Below are 22,476 nucleotides of genomic sequence, written 5' to 3'. Positions count from 1 at the left end.
TTTTTTGCTGTTGTTCTTTGTGGTGGTATACTATTGTATGGGAGGGGGGCAAACAAGCATTGATACATTTGTCTGCATAATATTGCATTTTGGTGTCCTAAAAAATATAGTCCTGTTTAAAAAAAATATGGGAAAGGCATGTATTTTTAAAAAAAAACAAAAAAAAGCAAAAATGACCACAAGACTGTGGTGGAAAGCAAGAAACATATTTAGAACAACGAGAGCCCTTAGAGAGAATGAACATCATTGAGATACAGATATTTTTTCATCAAAATAATCCAAGAGATAATATTTCGAGGTTTGTGGGGAGAGGGAATAGAAACTGAATTAGAGGATAATATAAGGGCTGCTGAAGTGTGACATGTCAAAGTTTGATTAAAAATACATGGATGTATTTCTGAAAGATCCTGTTGTGCCACAATCATAATCATAAATCATAAATATATGATATGATGATTGTTAATCATCAGGAACATAAATCCTGCTCACGTCTTGCTTTTTCTATCCATTAAGATACTGAATTTAGTAGCTGGGGCAGCAAAGTGTACAATAGGCCAGAACACATAGTTGTAGTTGATTAGACAGAGTGCTGATTTATGCACGAGGCAATCGACACTATAATTGGTTGCCGTAAGTATAAGGGGGCGTTTCCCTTTTCCCCGCCTTTTTCTTTTGTGTGTGCTGCTTAAATTTACCTCATTTTGTTCCTGTGTCCCTGATTATCTTTTGTTCTTTCTTTCTGGACAATGACAAAAAACTGCTGTAACTTTGAATGTTGAATATGTTTATGCATATATAAAAAACTACAAGTTGGTATTAGTGGCTCTGACTTTATCTGGACAGCTGCTGCGCAATTCCACGACACTATCCAACACCCCAAATGTTAAAAAGGACCATTTGTTGTCCCAGCAGCTGCAGTTCACCTAAACTGAAGAAGAGGGAATTTGCCATAAGAATCCAATTTTGTATTTCCATTATTTCTTTTAACATGTTTCTTTCCAGTTTTAGAAAGAAGAAAAGAAAAGAAAAAGCTTAAACTCAGAGGTTGTTTTTTTCTTGAATAATGCAGTAAACCAGAGTTTTTTTTAAATTAATCAATAAAGGTTCCAATTACAAAATGTATCAGTTAATAATAATGTCATATTGCAACCTCTGAATTGAGATAAATATGACAATATCTAGGCCCCAAAAGCTGAAAAAATGTTTTTAGATGATTGAGTTCAACTCGTTGAGCCTTGCAAGAATACAAATTAAAGCACTTCTTTTGAAAATATCCTGTGAAGCAGACACCACCATCTCCCTGGGAGTCACTGACTAACTGGTTCTCTGACAGTGCTTTTATAATTTTCAAGATTTTCTACATTTCAATTTAATTTAAGGCCATTTGGAATGACTGAAGATATGTCTCAGCTGTCAGTGTGATGTTTTTTCAGGTATTTGAAGAATACGGTACTATCAAACAAGCCATATTTGCTCAAGGCTAACTGCATCCAGCTCCTTTGTCTATTCAGTAGGACAGGCATAAATCAGAAATTAATATGGGAGAATTCAAAAACAGGTTGTTATTCTCTCTGGATTTTTTTGGGGGGTGGAGGAGCTTCCCTTCAAGTCATCTGGTAATTGCCTGGACATCCATGTTGTTTTCTTGGCAATATTTTTCAGAAAGTTGTACCTTTGCCTTTTTCCTAATATAGCCAGTATGAGAAGTAAAAAAGAAGAAATAATTATTCCTGTAAAAGAAAAATGTAAAAAGATCAACATATTTCTCTTCTATATAATCTTAAAAACCCCAGTGAAACATTAAGACAGACAGAAGTGCTGATGAGATAAAATCCATTCAGCACAAGCTTAAGCCGAAGTCTGTTTGAGGGTAGTTGTCATGATGACCCAAAAGAGAAGCCAGTTAGTATAAACAGAGCAGGATGTAGCAACTGCTGAACAAATGATAAGTGAATTGTTAAGCATGTCACTATGTCTAGATTGTGAACCCAAGCATCATCCTAAAAATCATCTGAAAATCTTCCAGTGTTCACTTTAACTAATGGGGCAGTGATGAAGGTGGGAGGTTTTGGGGTCTTGAGTGTATAAAACTCTGTACAATCGTTTGTCTCATTGCCCTTGTGCCTCTACCCAGAAGAGGACAGGGTGCCGGCTTTTGCAAAAGTCAATAAAGCTCTGGAAATTGTTTGTGATGACAAAAACTGTTGATTCAAAACTGAGAATTTGTAATCTCACAATTGGCACCCAAATGTGGGGCTTGAAGACTTTGCCCTTTGGAGCAGTGGTCACCAACCGATGGGCCGCGGCCCACTAGTGGTCCGTGAGAAAACTTTGGTGGTCCACAGAGAAATGTCACTCCCAGAGCACCCCCCAAAGCAATTAATCCAGGCTGCACGGGAAAACAAGGCTGCGCCACCCACATGGCCCACAGGAACCCTCCCCACCCACTCACTCTTACCTGGCAAACTTGCTTACTAAATTGCTAATTTTCCTTCCCGCCTCTCCCGACCATCAGCTGTTCTGCTGTGCCAGGAGATTTAGATTAGCTAGAAAGCAGGAAACCATTGGATTTCTTGCTTTCTAGCTGATCTTTAGATCTTCGGCTCTGCTTTTAAGCAGAGCCAGACTGTTAAGTTTGAGCAATGAGAGGCTGAACCAGAGCATGAGTGCAACAGTACTTTATTTTACAAATAAAGGGCTGACCGTGCTTGCCAAGCCTGGAACTGGCTCGCAGCAATCAGCAACCAGTTGGACCCCGCAGCCTGCTTTTATAGCTGGCTGCTGGGGAGAACCAACCAATGGGAATGGGGGAATATCGCCCACACAAAGTGAGTGGACCTGAGTGAGAACTCCTTGAGTCCTCAGGACATAACACCCCTTCCCCCAGATGCGAACACGCATAGTCCTTGAGGTAGACGGGGTTTGTGTTGGCGCCCGGAGCGGCGCAACTCGGGAACATTGTCTGTCTGTTCGGTATCAGTCTGTGACGGTTGAGCTGGCATAGTGTCGCCAACACTCTCTCTGGACTGGGCATCCTCGGAAACCACCGGGTTGGTTTCTGGGGTCGAGCTCTCGTGGGTTGGATCAGGTTGGTCAACTCTCTGGGCGCTGTTGTCCGAGTTTGGGCTGACCGGGCGACCGCTGGCGCAGACTGGTCGCTGGGTGCGGTGTGGCTGGGCGGCGGATGAGACGGTTCCCCTTCGACTGGAGACTCTGGATTCTTGTTTGCGAGGTTGCTGAGGCGCCTTCTGAGTTGGTCTATGTGTCTCCTCCAGACGCGACCATCCTCCAGCCTGACTCTATACGATCTCGGCCCGGTGACGGCGATGACCTCGCCCAGAATCCAAAGTGGGTCCCCAGCGAAATTCCTTGCGAATACCGGCTCCTGTAACATAAAATGTCTAACCCCGAAGTGGAAGCGAGGGGAGAGTCAGGGCAGTATTGTGGGTGCAGTCTATCTAATACAGTCCTCAGGCGCCGGCCCATCAGAAGTTCCGCTGGGGACTTATTGGTGACTGCACAGGGGTTGAGTGCTGGCTCATCAGGAACCGTGAGAGTTTGTGGTGCCAGTCATCTCTGCCAAACCTAGCGAGGCCTCTTTGGTGGTCCTGACGGCCCTTTCAGCCAACCCATTACTCGCAGGGTGAAATGGGGCTGTGAAAATGTGGCGAATGCCTAGGTTGGCTGCAAAACGGCTGAATTCTACTGATGCGAACTGTGGGCCATTATCGGAGACCAAGGAGTCGGGTAGTCCATGTGTAACGAACAGGCGCGTTAACACGTTGGTGATTGCTAGTGTGGTGGTCGTGGATAGCTGTGCCACGTCTATCCATTTGGAATAAGCGTCCCACGACCACTAGGAACATCTTTCCATGCACGGGCCGGCCAGATCGATATGGATTCTAGACCAAGGGGCGCTGGCGCTCTCCCATCTGGTAGGGGTGGCGATGGGGGAGCAGGACGGGATTCCTGGCAAATGCTGCAGGAACTTACCCAATTGACAATGTCCTCGTCTAGACCCGGCCACCACACGTAGCTGCGTGCCAACGCCTTCATTCTCACAATGCCGGGGTGTCCCTCGTGCAACGCCTCCAGGACTCGGGTACGCAGCGAGGTCGGAATGACCACTCGAGTGCCCCACAGTAGACAACCCTGCAAACTGGACAGCTCCTGCATGCGAGTCTTAAAGGGTGCGAATTTGTTATCAACGTTGCCTCCCGGCCACCCCCTCCTCACCCAGTCGAGCACCTGGGCGAGCGTTTGGTCTGCCTTGGTTTTGGCGGCGATGTCAAGGGCGGTGATGGGCAGGTCCAACTGGGTGATTTCAAAAATGGCATTGACAGGAGCTGGGTCTTCAGCCGGAGCGGGTAAGGGGCAGCGACTGAGCGCGTCAGCGTGGGATAGAGTTTTGCCCGGGCGGTGGATAAGTTTGTATGAGTAGGCCGCTAGGAAAAGTGTCCACCTTGTCATCCGAGGGGAGAGGACTTGAGGTGTCTGTTTGTCGCCGGCCAGTAGGCCCAGGAGGGGCTTATGGTCGGTGACCAGTTCAAGAAGTGGCCAAAAGGAATTCGTGAAACTTTTTCACGGCTGCAACAGCTGCTAGGGCTTCCTTGTCTATTTGGCTGTAATTTCGCTCCGTGGCCGAGAGCGTCCTGGAGAAAAAGCGATGGGGGCCTCGGCGCCATTGGCGAGTCGGTGACTAAGGACCACCCCAATTCCAAAGGGGATGCGTCTGCTGCCAGTACTAAAGGAAGGTTGGGGTCGAATTGGATGAGCACTGCCTCTGACGTAAGTAGTGATTTGACGGCGTTAAACGCCTGGTCTTCTTTGTGCCCCCAGTGCCACGGTGACTTTTTGTCTAGTAATCTGTGTAGGGGTTCGGCTACTGAGGCTTTATGGGGCAAGAAGGATGCATAAAGTTTAGGAGCCCCAAGAAAGCTTGTAGCTCCGTTTTGGAGGTCGGTGTGGGAGCTTCGTGGATCGCCCTAACCTTGGACTCCAGGGGTGAATGCCAGAGGCGTCAATTTTATAACCCAGAAAGTCCACCTGTCTAGTGGCAATGGCGCATTTTTCTTTTTTTAACTTGAGGCCATGCTGTCTGAACCTCTCTAACACTGCTCGCACTCTCTGGAAGAGTTGGGGTCTGTCCCTGGCCGAGACCAAGATGTCGTCGAAGTAGGGTACTACACCAGGGAGGCCCTGTAAAATCCGCTCCATGAGGGACTGAAAAATACCCGGGGCAACACTTACGCCAAATTGGAGACGCTTGCATCGGAAGGCACCCCTGTGAGTGACGATGGTCTGAAGTTCCGCTGTTTGGTTATCAACAGGGAACTGTTGATATGCTTGAGACATGTCCAATTTAGCAAAAATACTGCCCGGTTCGAATGTGTGCAATAAGTGCTGAATGACGGGCACAGGGTAGGCGCTAACTTGTAAATATTTATTGATTGTTGTCTTGTAGTCCGAGCAAATTCTCAGGCTACCATCTTTTTTTGAGGGGTGTGACAATGGGCGTCTCCCACTTGGCGAAATCTGTTGGCTCAATGACCCCTTGTTTTAGTAGTTTATCCAATTCAGCGTCTAGTTTTGGTCGAATAGCAAATGGAACTCTACGTGGTTTTAATCTGATTGGTACTGCCTGGGGGTCAATGGTGAACGAGATGGGGGTTCCATTATAACACCCCAGCTCCTCGCTGAACACATCTGCGTAGTCAGCGAATAAGGAGTCAGTGTCTGAGGTTGAGACAGCATGGACTCCTGTTAACCCTAGGCCGAGGTGGGGAAACCAATTGAGCCCTAATAAGGTGGGTAGATTGCCGTTAACTACCACTAGAGGTAGGTGGCCTTTAAAAGCTCTAAAACTGACAAAGAACTTGCCTCTGCCGATCACGGGAATGGCCTTCCCCTGGTAGTCCTTCAGACCGAACTGGCATCTCTGAAGCCGGGTAGTAGATAGGCTGGGGTGGAGTCTCTTGAGGGTGTTCCACGAGATTATTGAGAGCGCTGACCCTGTGTCAACCTCCATGTGGCACGGTTTACCTTCTAGGGAAACGGAGAGAGAAATTTTACTAACAGTGTGGCCAGTACGCCTGGCAAGGCGGTGCGTGCGACAGTTTAATACTTGCCTCTGTGGTCCCGAGTGCGAGGACGGGGGTCTGTGTGCAGCGCTTTGGGGGCTTGGCAGACTCTCGCAATGTGCCCCCTCTTATGGCAGTTGTTGCAAACGGCTCCTTTAAACTTGCAGGTGGCCCTTTGATGTGATCCCCACAGGCTAGGCACAGCGTGATGTGCTTGGGTGGACCGGTGTATTCTTGTTTGGCCCCTACCTGCGACCGTCTGTCATTGGTGAGGCGATGGACATCGTTCTCATCGTTGTGGGCTTCCTCCGCTTCCACCTCTTCGGAATGGACTGGGAACGATGCTAGCTTGGCACTTGGGCCCTGAATTTCGGTGGCTGAGTTCGTTGCTAGCTCGGCTGCTAGGGCCTCCTCTACCGCTTGCGCAAGGTTGAGGTCTTTTTAGCTAGCAGTCGCCTCTGTAGGTTGAGATCCTTGACCCCACAAACTAATTGATCGAGGAGCATGTCCTCCAGGTATGTTCCAAACCTGCAGTGCAGGGCTGCTGTTCTGAGGGCGGCCATATATTGATTGATGGTCTCCTTACTTGATTGCTTCCTCATACGGGCGTGAACCTCCTGGCGATTTGTGAAGGCCTGGGAGCGTAGTGGTTAGTGAGGATCTCAAGCAACTCGGACCACGGGCGTTTTTAATTCTCTCGGCGCTATGAGTGCTGCGGCGGTATCGTAAACAGTGGCTCCGCAGTAGATTAGGAAATAGGATTTTTTCCGATGCTCTCCCGCATCCGCCAGACCGACCGCATCGATGTAATGATTGAAACGGTTCTTATACGATTCCCACTTCTCTTCGTCTGGTTTAAACGCTGGGAATACTGGGTTGGAACTCATGGTGCTGGAACGGCTGGGCTACCTGCGGAAAAAATCTCTCTGGGACTACGAGCGCTCGTGAGTTACTAGTGATATCAGCTCTGGAGAGGTTTTTTGCTAACCTCTCTTTCTCTCTCTGGGTTACCACGTTGGCTGCTAGCCGTTGGGGGTGTCTAGATTCGCACCAAAAAAGTGGGCGTTAGTGACTCTCTACAGCGCTGTGCTGTGATTCCTACTGGCTCGAAATTCAAATGACACCCGTTTGAATTTCGCGCCAAATGCAGAGCGGCTGCGGCTCGCAGCGCTTCACTTTCCCCGTAGCGGGGCTAACAAGCGGCTACAGACGCTTCTAACTTTTTGACTCAGACCGCTTTCTCTGGCTGCGGATCTGCGTTTGCTCTTTTTTGATCGCTCGTTTTGTTAGCTGACCGCTCTCTCTGGCTGCGGATCAGCGTTTCCCTTATCGCCAGCCGATCGCTCTCTCTGGGCTGCGGATCGGTGGCTAGTGACTCAGCGGTTGCAAGGTGCATCTGGTAGCCATCCCATCCTCGTCGCCAGTGTTAAGTTTGAGCAATGAGAGGCTGAACCAGAGCATGAGTGCAACAGTACTTTATTTTACAAATAAAGGGCTGACCGTGCTTGCCAAGCCTGGAACTGGCTCGCAGCAATCAGCAACCAGTTGGACCCCGCAGCCTGCTTTTATAGCTGGCTGCTGGGGAGAACCAACCAATGGGAATGGGGGAATATCGCCCACACAAAGTGAGTGGACCTGAGTGAGAACTCCTTGAGTCCTCAGGACATAACACAGACCTTCCTTAGAACTGAAGCTTCTCTTATTCATTGCAGGTAGCCGATGGCAGAATCATAGATCTCTAAGTGGATCTATGATTCTGTAAGCAACTCAATCTGCCTGCCTGCTTTGCCTGATTTTGGGTAAAAGTTGCTCTTTTTTTATAAAAAATCCAATATTTACATAAATATTTATATTTACATACAAGCCATGCCCAGCCAGTCACATGACCAAGCTACACCCAAAAATTAGGCCCCACCCAAGAATCACTTGTTAAGAAATTTGAATCCCACCCCTGCCTCTATGTGTGTGTGTGTGAGAGAGAGAGAGGGGGGGGGTTAGATCAGATCTCTCTCTCTCTCTCCCACCAACATCAGCAAGCCACCGTGGTCCCCAGGATTTAAAACTATGAGTTTGGTGGTCCCTGAGGTCCAAAAGGATGGCAACCACTGCTCTGGAGAGAGTGAATTGTTTGCACTGGGAGGCACCACGCTGCTCTTTCAACATCTGGAGTAAGATAACCACCTTCTCCAGAGTAGAGCTCTTCACTAAAAGGAACTGATGGGGAGATGCCGCCCAAGCATAGAAGTCCAGCGCTGGCACAGGTGAGTAGGTACTGGGTACTGAGTAGTCTCACTGGTGGATATTTTTCCTTGAAAGAATGATGGTGACTTGTTGGTTGCACTAGAGGGAAGTGCTGATGTGTATTAAGCTTTCCTTTGTGTTGTCATACCCAGGCAACTGGATTGGCCAGAGGTTGGACATATAGAGTGGTAACTGAGATATTCAAGGAGAAACTGAGTAAAGTCTTGGGTGACGATGGGAGCCTGAAATGGAAAAGTTGTTAAGGATCCTGGGAATAATAAGGAATAAGGAAATATCTTCTATTCCCCCACATCTCTCCATTAGGGGAATTGTTGAGTTAATGGAGACTAATGGCTAAGTCCATATGCTAATCAGTTGAATAAAATGACAATGATTGAATACACGGGGATCAGGCTGGAATTAGTTTAGTGGAACCAAAATGATGTGGGGAATCTGACCTGTATTGGGTAGATGCTCTAAAAAGGGTATTTGAGAAAAAGAAATTAAGAACTCAGTTGTTAGAATATATAGAATATCTCTGCCCAGGACAGAGACAGGTAGTAAAAAGCTAGTGCTTAAATAATTGGAAAGCCCCTCCATACAGTAAGATGTTTCAGATTCTGGGACTGACCGAAGAAGGTTTAGTTAATTTAGGCTGTTATGTGTGGTAGGAAGAAGGAATGGGAGAAAAAAAACACTACAGTTTGTAAAGATCTTGAGAATATAGCCAGAAAGCTCTGAAAGGACTAAGAGTAAGGCAAAAAGGTTTAGTGGTCTTCCTACCCAGGGTTTAGCAGGTCTAAATGGGAAGACTCAGATAATTTGGTTTCGATGTGAGTTCTGTTAAACATTCTTAGATGCACATCGATAATAATAGTATGTAGGAGTGAATGGGATTGAGTTGATTGTGATATGTATGCCCCAACCCACTGCTTGAAGAATGAGCTACAGATTGCTCAAGGATAGAAATTGTGAAATTGGCAAACTAGAATGCTTTCCCAGATTGATTCTGTTGAATGAGATCTTCTTAATAGGAACTATACAATATACATTCTACCCTTTACAAATGTTAAATTGAGGAATGGCCGTAATTAGGGGCATTTGTCCATGAAATGAGGCAACTTGTCCTGGCCAACTAGCCCCAGCTGTCCTGTGGTGGCTGACTTACTATAGCCAACTCGTCATGGGATTCGATGCAGGACAATTCAGCGTGAGATAACTCAAGAGAGGGAAGAATAGAATTACAGTTGACCCCAGCTTCAAGGACTACTAACTTGACAAGGCTCAAATATAAAACAAGACAATTCACTTCTCCCTCTCTTGAGGTATCCCATGTTGAATTGTCCCATGGTAAGTCAGTTAGGGTGAGATGACCACGGCAAATCAGCTGGGGCAATTTGTCTTAGTCTAGACCCATTTGTCTTCAGTATGTTAGGCTCAGGCTTTTAGCATTCTTAGAAGAATCTGATACCAGATTCTTCTGTCTTGATAACAAGACAGAAAGTTGTCTTGTTACTGGAGATGCAGGAGAGCAGCCTTTAGTCAGTATAAGCTAAATGAACAAATAGTTTAACCCCATTAAGGTGTTTTTATATTCCCTACCAGTGTAGCTGAACTACAAATCTAGGAAGTTGGTAATATATTGTCATTAAATAGCACAGACATTTTAAGCATGAAATGGCTACAGTTGACAACAGTTAGACAATCAGTTACCCTCCAGAAATTGAGGATTGAGTTTCAGCCTACACTATGGTAGTTAGCAAGGAATTATAGGAGCTGAATTCCAAACCTTCTGAAAGGCACCAAATTGTCTCGTTCCTCCCCAGTTCCAATTTTACTTTTTATACCAAATGAGAAAAGTTTGCGCTTCTGACATTTGGGAAAAATATCACCAAAATACATGGTATACATGTGTTTGTCTTTGGGGGTTTTATTTTGCTTTGGGCTCCTTTCAATGTCATATATTATGGAATTGCTACTGCAATGACAAATCTTCGATGACATTTTGCACAAGCCACAAAGAAATTCCTAGGTTAAGTGACAGTGAACTGAATTGGATTGCAGGAAAACCTCCTGATTGATTGTGCAATATCGTGTGGTTTTGAGCTAACTCTAAAAAGAATCAAAGCATACTCAAGTTCACCAAGGAGTTCTGGAAAAGTCTGAGTACATGGAAGTGTCCTTATTTTAGCAAATCACTAATAAGTGCCTATGAAACAAGTGGTAGGTTTCCTTTCAGAAAATTCAATGAGGCCCTTATTTCAGTTTTATTGATCTTACCAAATTGCCACAACAGCCAGGCATGCCATTTTAACCATAATCATTCAGGAAGAATCCCTGAAGTCATTAATATTATAACCCACAGCATCCCAAGTATTTAATCTTCTGTGCTTGCCAAAAAAGGTAGAAGAATTCTGCTACATTAATCTGACCACCACAGGGACCCATCCAGGCAGTTGCCAGGAGTCAATCCTGACTTGAAGGCATCTTGATGTTAACATTAGAGGTGTTTCCAAGCTTTGTGAGATACATGAACTCCTTGCAAATAGAGAACAGACTATTTGGATGTGGAATGTAGAACTGGAAATATTATAAAAGTTTGCATTGGAACTAGCATAGATCTGTCTCAATTGGCGGTGCTGGCAATAGAAAGTGGTCTTGAGAAAACAGTATGTGTTTCTTATGAAGAAACTAATTATGCAAATCATTATTTATTGCTGCAGGCACATTTCTAATTGGGCTCAATTCTACATTTCCCATTTTTTATTATTTCATGTAGAGACACAACATGTTGTATGGCTGGATGGAAACTTAATTAAGGAGAGCTCCAACCTAGAACAAAGAAGACATTTCCTGAGAGATAAGGGTTTTCAATAAGAGATTGGATAGCCATTTGTCAAGAATGGTATAGGGTCTCCTGCTCGAGTAGAGGGTTGAATAGATCACCAAGGTCTCTTCCAACTCCGTTTGTCATTTTACATTGTAAACTTCTATGGAATATTTGCCCAGCAAAATATTTTAGTCCAGCCAAAAACAGTTGGATAGTTACAATGCTTGATTTACACAGCAGTGCCACTTTCTGGCTGTTTGCAGAGTTGCAATGAATTTTTACAACAACTTTTCTGGTTAAAGATAAATTATAGGCTTGTGACAGTGTTGCTGTCCTCTCACAATGGTGACTTCATGCCTTGCTTGGTCGAATCTGTAAAGGAACACTTGAGGGGACTCCAGCACTGTGACAGAAATCTTACTTATATGACGAATATTTTGTAAAACTAAACAATGATTGAGTTCATATGACATACTAAAACTTAAACTAATATTAACTAAATACAGTTGATCTGTTAATGTAACATGCTACGCCCAAATAAAGAAACATTATTGGGCCTCTATTTGCAAATTCATGTTTCCTAGATAAGAATCTCTTTTGGCCAAGGGATGTTGTCATGTTGCATGGTGTGGAAGAAGGAGATGGTGGCATTTAATTTATACGAACTCAGAAATATGCCAGACTATTTTCAGTAAGTGGAGAGGAAGGGCTAAGATGTTGAGACTCTAGAAAAAGTACAGAGAAGAGCAACAGGGATGATTAGGGAATTGGAGACTAAGGCATATGAAGAACGGTTACAGGAACTAGGCATGGCTGGTCTAGGGAAGAGAAGGACCAGGGGAGACATGATAGCGGTCTTCCAGTATTTGTGGGGCTGCCACAAAGAGGAAGGGGTCAAGCTATTTTCTAAAGTGCCTGAAGGCCAGACAAGGAATAATGGATGAAAACTGAACAAGGAGAGATTTAACCTGGAAACAAGGAGACACTTTCTGACAGTGAGAACAATCAACCAATGGAACAGAAGTTGCCCTCGGAAGTTGTGGGAGTGCCATCAGTTGAGACCTTCAAGAAGAGATTGGACTTCCATTTGTCAGAAATGGTGTAGGGTCTCCCACTTGGGCAGGGGGTTGGACTAGATGACCTCCAAGGTCCCTTCCAACTCTGATTATCTGTTATCTGTTGTCTTTTTGTTTCAGCAGATATCCAGATATTGCAATACATCAGTTTTTCCCCAACCTGGCCTTCTCCAATACTGTTCTAAAATTCCCAGCTAGCAGAGCTAATGATTTGCTGGGAATTCTGGACACTGCTCTCCCAACATATCAAAAAGGTGCCAAGTTGAAAAAGCAAAAGCTGTGCAACAGTGGTGGGATTCAAATTTTTTACTGGCGGTTCTGTGGGCGTGGCTTGGTGGGTGTGTCAGGGGAAGGATACTGGTATTTGCTGGTTCTCTCAACTACTCAAAATTTCCGCTACTGGTTCTCCAGAACTGGTCAGAACTTGCTGAATACTACCTCTGCTGTGCTATCATAAAACCTCTGCTGCTTGATGTCTATGGAGATTCTCAATCATCCAGGTCATAGTTGTCCCAAAGGTATTTTTCAAAAGGCAGCTGGACTTTCTTTGTTTTTCCTTGAAGACTTTTAGCTTCTCATCCAAGAAGCCTCTTCAGTTCAGAATTGAAGAAGCTTCTTGGATGAGAAGCAAAACATTTTCAAAGGAAGAAAAACAAGAAAGTCTAATTGCCTTTTGAAAAGTACCTTTGGGACATTTTAAGTGGCTTGTTCCAATAAATTCTAAAATGTTTTCTGAGAGAATTAGATCTGGTTATAGACCTAATTATGGGTGCATAATTTTTGAAAACCTGTTTCTCTTGAATTTTCATAGAACCTGGAAGGGAATTTGGAGGTCTTCTAGTCCAAGACAGGAGCCAGGAGTCTTATACCATCTCAGTCAAATAGTTGTCCAGTCTATTTTGGAAAACCTCCAGTGATGGACCCACAACCCTAGGAGGCTAGCTATTCCATTAATTGCTCTTACTCTTAAAAAAATTATCCTTACTTTTTTTCAAATGTTTTTGCTTAAAAAATAGTGTATGAGGACAAAGCATTTCTATTTCTGAAATGCCTATGTGTTCTGCTATTATTGTGACACACCGGAATATATTTAATACAATATATTAAAACATCTCATAGCATAAATGTTAAATCAGGCTAATCCATTACTTGGTTTTTTAAAAAAACTTTTATTGCTAAGAAGAGGATTGCTTTATTTTTAATTTAAGTCCACTTGTATAAAAAGAAGGGATTACAGTATAATATTTTCCAATACAGCAGCTATACATTTATTACAAAATACGTCCCATATTATTAACGATATTTCTAAGGCTGCAGACCAGCTGAAGTGCATTGGAATTTAACATATTCTCTTTGCCTCCTTCTGTGCAAACCCTGTAGTAACTAAATTTCTTTAAGTGCCACTTAGTCACAAACCATTGAGTCTAATCTTAATGCACAAATGTTGTACCTATGTTTTTCTACTGTCATTAAGCATTCAGTTAAAAGAGACAAGGATTCCTTATGAAGATGGCTTTGCTTCAAGGGAAAGCCTGCCCTTAAGCACAAATGAAACATGTCTGAACAACCAGCTAGCCAACCCATCTTGCAATAGATTTTTTTTTTCTATCTATATATTATCTAATATTTCAATAGAAATATTTATAATAGACATTCCATGGTTAGATGGCAAGAACCAAAAAATTCTAAGATATTAACTTACATTCTGCTGGGTGGACCTTGTGGAGAAGGACAAATTGCCCTAAGAAGCTAGTGTTAAGACAACTTTATAACCCAGGGGTTATTCCTCTTCTTCCTCCAAACCCATAGGAAGTGTGCTGATAATCTGTTGACATCATGACAAAGAATTGGGACTGAAATCTGCACTTTTAAAAATATTTGCTGTTGGATGTTTCCTAGCTTGGGAGGATCTGGATTATGGCACCAGATTTCAGTAGTGCAAATTAGAAGGCAGGGCCATCCATGCATTAAAAAAAATGGTGGGAAATCCTGTGTACCTAAGGAGAAAACCTCCTATTAAATTGACCATAGGCACAATTTAAAACAGCAGTCAACCACGTATTTTGGACTGTTATGAACACATATGTGCATATATGCATGTGTGTAAACTGAATCCTTTTTTTAGTAGGCCTATATGAAAGAAATGAATATCAGCCCCTGAAAAAGTATTAAGTGACACCCGAAAGAGTTTGTGAAGGAAACCTACTGGCAGTTGCCACTGTTGTCCAAATTCTTTCAGTTTCTGCAAAATTCCACAGCTGTTTATTCTGGGAAATTATCACCCAGTTTTAACTCATATTACTCTTTGAACTTAATTCCACAGCAATGAAAGCCTGTCAAATGTTGCAGAAACTGATTCCATCTTCTTTGACGTTTCTGAGGTGCATCTGTGCTTCATTGGAGCCTCTGGTTCTTCTAGAATTATCATCTTTACCTGTCAACTCTCACATTGCTAAAACAATTAAATAAATTAAAAGAAAGAATCCTGACCTCCGACTACTATACAAAATTGGATTTCTTTGTTTTTCGTGCATTAAATTAATACCCATCCTGGCAATCATTATCATCATAATCACTAAAGGGTTTGTTATGGTAAAAGTCAAGCATTAGTTTTCGGCTTTCCAGCTCCTTGCTTCTTGACCAACTGTTATCTTCCATGCTGTCAGACTGGCTCATAGTATCCTCTCTGGATTGACTGGATCTTTCAATAGAATTGCTGGCTTCCTCTTTGGATTCACTGGTTTCTGATGATCTGCTTTGCTCATCTTGCCCTTCATTTGAATTACTGTCATCACTGCTGGCACTTTCTTCAGATACTTTGCTGCTCTCTGATGATGTGCTTTGAGACAATCCGCTGTCATCCTCAACAGATTCTTTTGTGTCTTCAGCTGACTCTTCGCTCTCTTCCATAGAAGAGCTCTTCTCACTTGATCTGCTGTGATGCCACTTGAATTCTCCGGATTCAGCGGCTCTGGGTGGCATGTTTCCTGATTTTTCAACAGAGTGATTCTCCTGAGATTTGCTAGGATTGTGCTCGTTGGATTCCTCTTCTGTCTCTTTAGACTTTTGCTCAAGTTTTTCTTGGGAGCTTCTGGTGTCTTCAGTGGAGTCACTCTTTGCATCTTCTTCAGATACTGTGTCTTCATTCTCTCTTGATGGTCTAGAGAGTTCTGTGGATTGACTATGAACATCATCTTCCCGTGATTGGCTATGTTTGTCTTCTCTGGAATAGCTGCTTGTGTTCTCTTTAGACTGGCTTTGAATATGCCCTCTGGTTGCATCTTCTCTGGACCGACTGTGCTTATCATCTTCTGTGGACTGGCTATTCTTATCATCTTCCATGGACTGGCTGTGCTTATCATGCTCCCTAGACTGGCTGTGCTTATCATCTTCCCTGGACTGGCTGTGCTTATCATGCTCCCTGGACTGGCTGTGTTTATCATACTCCCTGGACTGGCTGTGCTTATCATCTTCTTGGGATTGGCTATGCATATCTTCTCTAGAATGGCTATTGAGGTTCTCTTTAGATTGTCCCATGGATGAGCTCTCTAAGGACTTCCCAGAATGACTGGTTTCATCTTCCCTGGATTGACTGGGAACATTTTCTGTTGATTGACTAATATCTTCCACAAGTTGGCTGTCTACCTCAGAACTGTTATCATCATCATCATCTTTCAAGGATTTGTTCTGTTCATATTCGGGGCTGTTATCTTCATCTGAATCACCATCAATGTAATGATATGCTTTTCTTTCAAAATGTTCTACTGCTTTGCTACTGCTATGGATTTCTTGGCTGCTTTCTTTTGAATGAATAGCCTCAGGAAGCATGTGGGAATCACTGCCGTGGCTCTCAAAAGTCCTTGGCTCATCTCCTTGCATTTCTTCACTTTGAAAATCATATCCATCCTCTTGGCTGCTACTGTAACTATCACCTCCGTGCCTTCTGGGATAATCAATAATGTGGTTGTCCTCTTTCTCAAGGTTCCTGCTTTCACTGCTGCTACTGCTACTGCTACTGCTGCTACTATCATTAGAATGTCGGCCTCTGGTATGACCACCATCCTGATCTCCATGAGTTTCTGGAGATTGTGGAACATCTACTTCACTTGGAGATTTAGTGTGCCCAGAGTCTTCATCATTATTTCCATCTAAAGAGTCATCACCACTGGTATCTTCTTCAGCTGTTAGGTCACTTCCCCCTTTCTCCACAAAAGGATAAAGGACTTGTTCTGGGGTATAAACCATGCCATCATTCTCAACATCAAACTGTTCTTTGGATATTTTGTTAGCCCCAAAAAGGTGACCTTCACTTTGGTCCTCCTGTGCCAGAAGACAAATGGGGGGGGGGGGACAACATGGAATCATTGTAAGATTTTATAGGCTTCATAGAATAATAGTAGCTCTGGCTTCTATCCAGCTTCATTCATAAAAGTGCATCTCATAGCTACCTTTTTTTAAGTATATAACATTATTTCCTACATTACTGAAGGGCTCTCCTAAAGCAATAGTCACAAATTTTAATTTATGATTTATAATAATAACAATGTATATTTAATAATTTATATTTAAACTGGTATTTTTGTTTCTGAATAGCTGGCAGTTGCTTCCACTTCTGTAATCCATGGTATCCTTGAAATCGATGTTACAACTCTAAATCTTTCACAAATTATAATGTCCAAAAATTGGCATTTTAATTTTCTATCATTTAAAGATAAGAAACACATCCAAACTAAACTCTGGCCCTTAAAATGGGTTTTATGCAGTTAAAAAGAATCTCTGCAATCATTCATCAGGCCTTTTTATAGTCTTCCATGGACCTTTGGTCTCCATCCCATTTTGTATTACATTTTGTACAGCGGTGGGATTCAAAAAAATTTACTAGCGGTTCTGTGGGTGTGGCTTGGTGGGTGTGGCAGGGGAAGGATACTGTAAAATCTCCAGTCAAAGGTGGTATTTGCTGGTTCTCTGAACTACTCAAAATTTCCACTATTGGTTCTCCAGAACTGGTCAGAACCTGCTGATTTTGTATTACTAAATGTTGACTATTCCTAGCTTCCTAGAAAAAAAAATTCTAATGTCAAAATAAACTCATCCATTGCACTCCAATGCTTATACAAGAAAGTTTTGAAGACCTACCAATGACATTCTGCCAGCAGATTCATCATCCGAACTCTCCTTATTTATTTCCTTTCGGTGATAGTGGGAATCCTTGTCTGCCCTTTTCCTATAGACCATCTGATGTCCAAAATAACCTCCCTCTTCATTGTCCTGAGTGCTCCATTCATGATCATCTTCTGAAAAGCTCTCAAGGCTACTGCGGGAAACCTCCTTGGGGGAGCTGTTGCTTTCACAACTTTCACAGCTGTTGCTGCCAAGATCTCTTCTTCTGCCTTCCATGCTTGAGCTTAGTCTCTTTCCTGAGTCTTCGTCACTAAGATCTGTAGAGTCAGCTCTCTTGCTCAAGCCTTCTTCAACTGAAATAGACTACCCAAGAAACGGAAATAAGAGGGTGTGTTGCTACATATATCTTGTACGTATTCATATTATAATATAGAAACAAGATCACCTTACTGTCACCCCAAGAGCAAGTTAATATCAGATGTTTCAAGGAATATAGCACCTGTTGATATTCTATTGGCAAGACAGAACTCAGAAATGAAATGTTTTTGCCACCTTTTCTATGTAAAGAATCTTATCTCATTGCTTACAATGGGAGGGAATGTATCCATAGTATCTGCAGGGCTGATTCAAAATCTTGACACAGCATAATCCATTGGATTTGCAGTGCGTCCCTTATGAAGAACAAATCCAGGTCACTGACTCTCCATGTTAGCCCCATTACTACAGTTTGCAATCTGTGAGCTGGGAGACAGGAGGTGAGGACTCTTTTACCATTTCCCTCCATGTCCACTTGGCTGAGCTTACAAGAAACACTAGTCAGGCATTATAAGAGTTCTGAATTTATTATAATTAATTAATGCGCCACCTATCTGGCTATTCCAAGTGACCCTGGGCTGCTTACAACAGTGTAAAAACATAGATATACAAATATTAAAAGCATTAAAAGTAAGATTAACAACAGTTAAATAAAAGGTTAAAACCAAGAGCACAAACAGTATAGAATGGGTGTACTATTTTTTCAGTCAACCCGTCACCTCCAGCATAGTGTGCCCCCATTGGGGCTTCAGGCCAACAGCAGAGCCAGGCTTGAAGGCCAATATTGAGGCAGATGTCACCTCAGGAGGCAAAATTTACATAGGTTAGATGAACTCTGATCAGCAGCTTGGACATTGGAGCAGCACTGGTAGAAATAGGAAAGTCCACTCCTTAGCAACTGTTAGAAGCCCCCACTGCAGCTTTTTTAAAAATGAGAGAAAGCAAGATAAGGCTGTATGAGAGGAGAGGATGAATTGTTGTGTAACCAAGAGGATGAGTGAGATTGTGAGCAGTGGAGTGAGCAATGAAACAAATAGCAGAGCAGGTGACAGACTGCATAAATGAAGGAACAAGCAATGGAGCAAATAAGTGATAGAGCAAGAGATAATCAAGAGCAATAGAGTGAGACAGTGAGCGAAAAAGCCCAAGGGAACAGGTGAAGGAGAAGAAAAAATTGACTGAGCATAAGAAAAGTAGCTTGAAAGTAGACAAGAAAGAATGAGGGATATGAAGAGTTGTCTATGGAGATATTATTATTATTATTATTATTATTATTATTATTATTATTATTATTATTATTATTATTATTATTATTATTATTATTATTCTAATTCCTATATATTTTTATTATTCTTTTTGGTAACAGGATTTATTCTTATTATATACTACATCTTCTGTCTATGGAGATTTTCAATCATCAGGTCATGGCTGTCCCAAAGGTGCTTTTTCCAAAAGGCAATTGGTCTTTCTTGGTTTTTTCCCTCTGAAAATCTCTCATCCCAGAAGCTTCTTCAGTTCTAACTGACTAAAGGGTGAATGGAAGGATTTCTATCCTTTGCAATCACTCTGCGGGTCAGTCGTTAACTTTCTGAGAGTTGTTGAGGCCATTAAAAGGACTGTTTTGTAGACAGGAGATAGGCTGTGTTGTATTCCTCCGTCTCTGTTGAGGGAGGGCTGCTCAATTCTAACATGGAGGTGGTGGTGTCTATGTTAAAACATTAGGGCAAGGGTCTTCAAACTTGGCAAGTTTAAGACTTGTGGACTTCAACTCCCAGAATTCCTGAGCTAACATGACTGGAGGAGGAATTCTGGGAGTTGCAGTCCAAAAGTCTTAAAGCTGTCAAGTTTAAGACCCCTGCATTAGGGGAAGGGATACACCAGAGGTGGTATTTAGCAGGTTCTGGTCAGTTTTGGAGAATCGGTAGTGGTAATTTTAAGTAGTTCAGAGAACCGGCAAATACCACCTCTGACTGAAGATTTTATAGTAACCTTCCCTCTCCACACCCACCAAGCCATGCCCACAGAACTGGTAGTAAAAAATTTGAATCCCACCACTGAGATACACCACCACCTATCTCTTATTTAAATGCAGTCCTTTCAGCGGTCCCACAAAGGTTCCACACCTGTTTACACTCTGATTTTGCACAGAAGTTATAAGGACAATTTCTAAAATAATCTCAGTTTGAAAACAAATATTGAAGTTGATTTACTTACCCAGTGTTCTTTGGAGTTGCTGTGGTGTGCACCTGGGTATCTGGAAACCTGAAAATATTAGAACAGGGAATAAATATTTTTACTGTACATCTATTATGAGCTACTCAGAATCTGGTTTTAAAATGGGTAGCTGTACAAATGTTATCAATCAATACATAAACCTCTTAAAAAGGAACTCTTGGCTTAGAGAGGTAAATGTCATTTCAAGCTTTTGGAAGAATATTTTGAATCACTTTTATAGACTACTTACAGGACGAGCCCAGCAGAGACTCCATAATGAGATGAGCAAGAAACCTATCTTCATTTTTATTTTACGATGTCTGTAACAATAAAAGATAGGTGCCTAAATCAGCAATTGTTTATAGTACTGGCAAGGATCTCTTATTTCTTTTTATTGTGTTCTTCTTTCTTTTTATTGTGTTAAGATACATCTTAGCTCATTCAGAGAAAAAGCTATTGATAGCATAAGTATATGACAAGATAGATTTGATCCGTAGGCTGCCAGATTTAGCTTACCAAGACACAATTTTCAGAAACAACATCTAACCAGATATACCATATTTATTATAGGAAGACAAGGACATTTCCTCCCAGATCATTATCTGTGAAATCTCAAAGCTGTCCCATACATACATATGTAGATAGATAGATAGATAGATAGATAGATAGATAGATAGAGAGAGAGAGAGAGAGAGAGATTATATATATATTATATAGGTAGGTAGGTAGGTAGGTAGGTAGGTAGGTAGGTAGAGATAGATAGATAGATAGATAGATAGATAGATAGATAGATAGATAGATAGATAGATAGATAGATAGATCGATCATAGGTGGTATTCAACCAGTTCTGACCAGTTCTAGAGAACCGGTAGTGGAAATTTTGAGCAGTTTGGAGAACTGGCCAATGCCACCTCCGACTGACCCCGCCCCCATCTCTTCTCTGTCTCCCATTGAGTCCCAGCTGATCAGCTGGGTCTCCTTTGGTTGCCCTGCACAGGAGAAGGGAGCTGGAAAGCAGGTTAGTGGGTTGGGGAGGGAATGGAGATTTTGCAGTATCCTTCCCCTGCCATGCCCTCCAAGCCACGCCCACCAAGCCATGCCCACAGAACCGGTAGTAAAAAAATTTGAATTCCCACCATTGCTATATATGTATGTATGTATATGTATATTCAATTATTTTTACTATCGGTTCTGTGGGCGTGGCTTGTGGGCATGGCAAGATACTGTAAAAATCTTCAGCCAGAGGTGGTATTTGCCGGTTCTCCAAATTATTCAAAATTTCTGTTACCAGTTCTCCAGAACTGGTCAGAACCTGCTGAATACCACCCCAGATAGATAGATAGATAGATAGATAGATAGATAGATAGATAGATAGATAGATAGATAGATAGATAGATAGATAGATATGGTGTATGTGTGTATACATATACATACACACCTGATAAAAATAGGCAGAAAGTGCAAATAACTATGACACAGATATTGAAAATACATCTGTGACCAAATTTCAATTTGCTCTCATAGAAAATATGTATAACTATCAGACTACTGATTGTACTGCCATTACCATGGTAACAGAGGACAAACTATTATATAGAAAATGTCTGCATGCATATAAGTTTATATGTACGTGGTCTTATCATAGTGTATTGAGAGCAATGTTTAACAGTTGTTTATATGCATTCTGGTGCCATAAATTAAACCTGCCCTTTCCCTCTACAGTACATATAACACCACAACAGCTCAGAAAGTTTTGTTAGCTTGAATTTTGCGCTAGTAGAATTAATGCAGCTATAAGTTTTTCCCTTTTCCCATTAATTGTTATCTAGGAATAAATTTTCCTGCTTTTAAAAATCTATTTCACGTAGAAAAATAGTTCCAGTTATTTAAATCTAAGTAAATCTTATTCACAAAGGTAAAATCAATTTATATTCAAAATTTATTTGCTTTATTTATACTCATTAACATTTTTATTTTTTAAAAAAAATACATAATAGATTTTTAAATTATTAAAATATTTTTTAACATTTTACTTTATTAGAGTAAAAAGGTTCTCATTCTATACTTTTACATGTATACATTTGAAAGATGAAATAATTAAAGCTGATTTTTAAGATGTATAGCCTTTACAGTTAATAATAATCTACTTATTCTCTAATTTCTTTCACTATCACTACATATCAGCAGGTGTTTTACCCCATTATTTTTTTTATTCTTAACAATTTCAGAACAAAATAGAGAATTATCTTTTTACCTTTACTTATTCCAATAGCTCAATCCAGAAGTCCTTAAGAAAAAATGACTCCCCTACAGCATAAAAAAATTGAATCCTATTTTCAAATCCCAGGAATTAGCATCCTCTATGACAGTGCATGAATTTAAACTCTGCGGCAGTAAAGAGAAGACCAATCAGCTGCCTTGGGAAAGAGGGTGATGTCATCACTTGTCACCATCCATCTAGCCTGCCTACGCTTTCCTTCTGCCCCCAAAAGGATAGTTTTCCTAAAAATAAGCTGTGGTTCTCAAAATGACTAGACTGTCTTTTTTTTTAAAAAAATGAACAATCTCACTAAGGGTTCATTTGGATTTCTAAAATTAT

The 22,476-nt window shown here is 42.0% G+C and overlaps 1 protein-coding gene across 1 annotated transcript; it reads right to left on the bottom strand.

The window, feature by feature from the left end:
• Positions 1 to 13,376: 13,376 nt before the first annotated feature.
• On the bottom strand, positions 13,377 to 22,235 carry LOC113434635 (uncharacterized). The gene is made up of 5 exons (XM_087935893.1): positions 22,132 to 22,235; positions 20,128 to 20,197; positions 19,878 to 19,925; positions 17,364 to 17,711; positions 13,377 to 16,547 (listed from the first exon to the last, which is right to left on the bottom strand). Exons 2-5 carry the CDS (start codon positions 20,179 to 20,181, stop codon positions 14,766 to 14,768), a joined length of 2,232 nt encoding a protein of 743 aa, XP_087792019.1. The 5' UTR covers positions 20,182 to 20,197; positions 22,132 to 22,235; the 3' UTR covers positions 13,377 to 14,765.
• Positions 22,236 to 22,476: the final 241 nt, after the last annotated feature.

Source organism: Pseudonaja textilis, chromosome 6 (assembly GCF_049901715.1).
Source record: "Pseudonaja textilis isolate UNSWEBS1 chromosome 6, rPseTex1.2, whole genome shotgun sequence".
In the NCBI taxonomy this organism is placed as follows: Eukaryota; Metazoa; Chordata; class Lepidosauria; order Squamata; family Elapidae; genus Pseudonaja; species Pseudonaja textilis.
Note: the sequence above shows the minus strand (reverse complement) of the source record. Positions and strands in the feature narration are given on the sequence as shown.

Excerpts from the sequence above, each read along its gene's own strand:
- LOC113434635 (XM_087935893.1), bottom strand. The coding sequence starts at position 20,181 with ATGAAGATAGGTTTCTTGCTCATCTCATTATGGAGTCTCTGCTGGGCT. Across the intron at positions 17,712-19,877 it reads GCAACTCCAAAGAACACTGG|TCTATTTCAGTTGAAGAAGG; the intron begins GTAAGTAAATCA and ends TTTCTTGGGTAG. Across the intron at positions 16,548-17,363 it reads CTGCTGGCAGAATGTCATTG|GAGGACCAAAGTGAAGGTCA; the intron begins GTAGGTCTTCAA and ends CTTCTGGCACAG.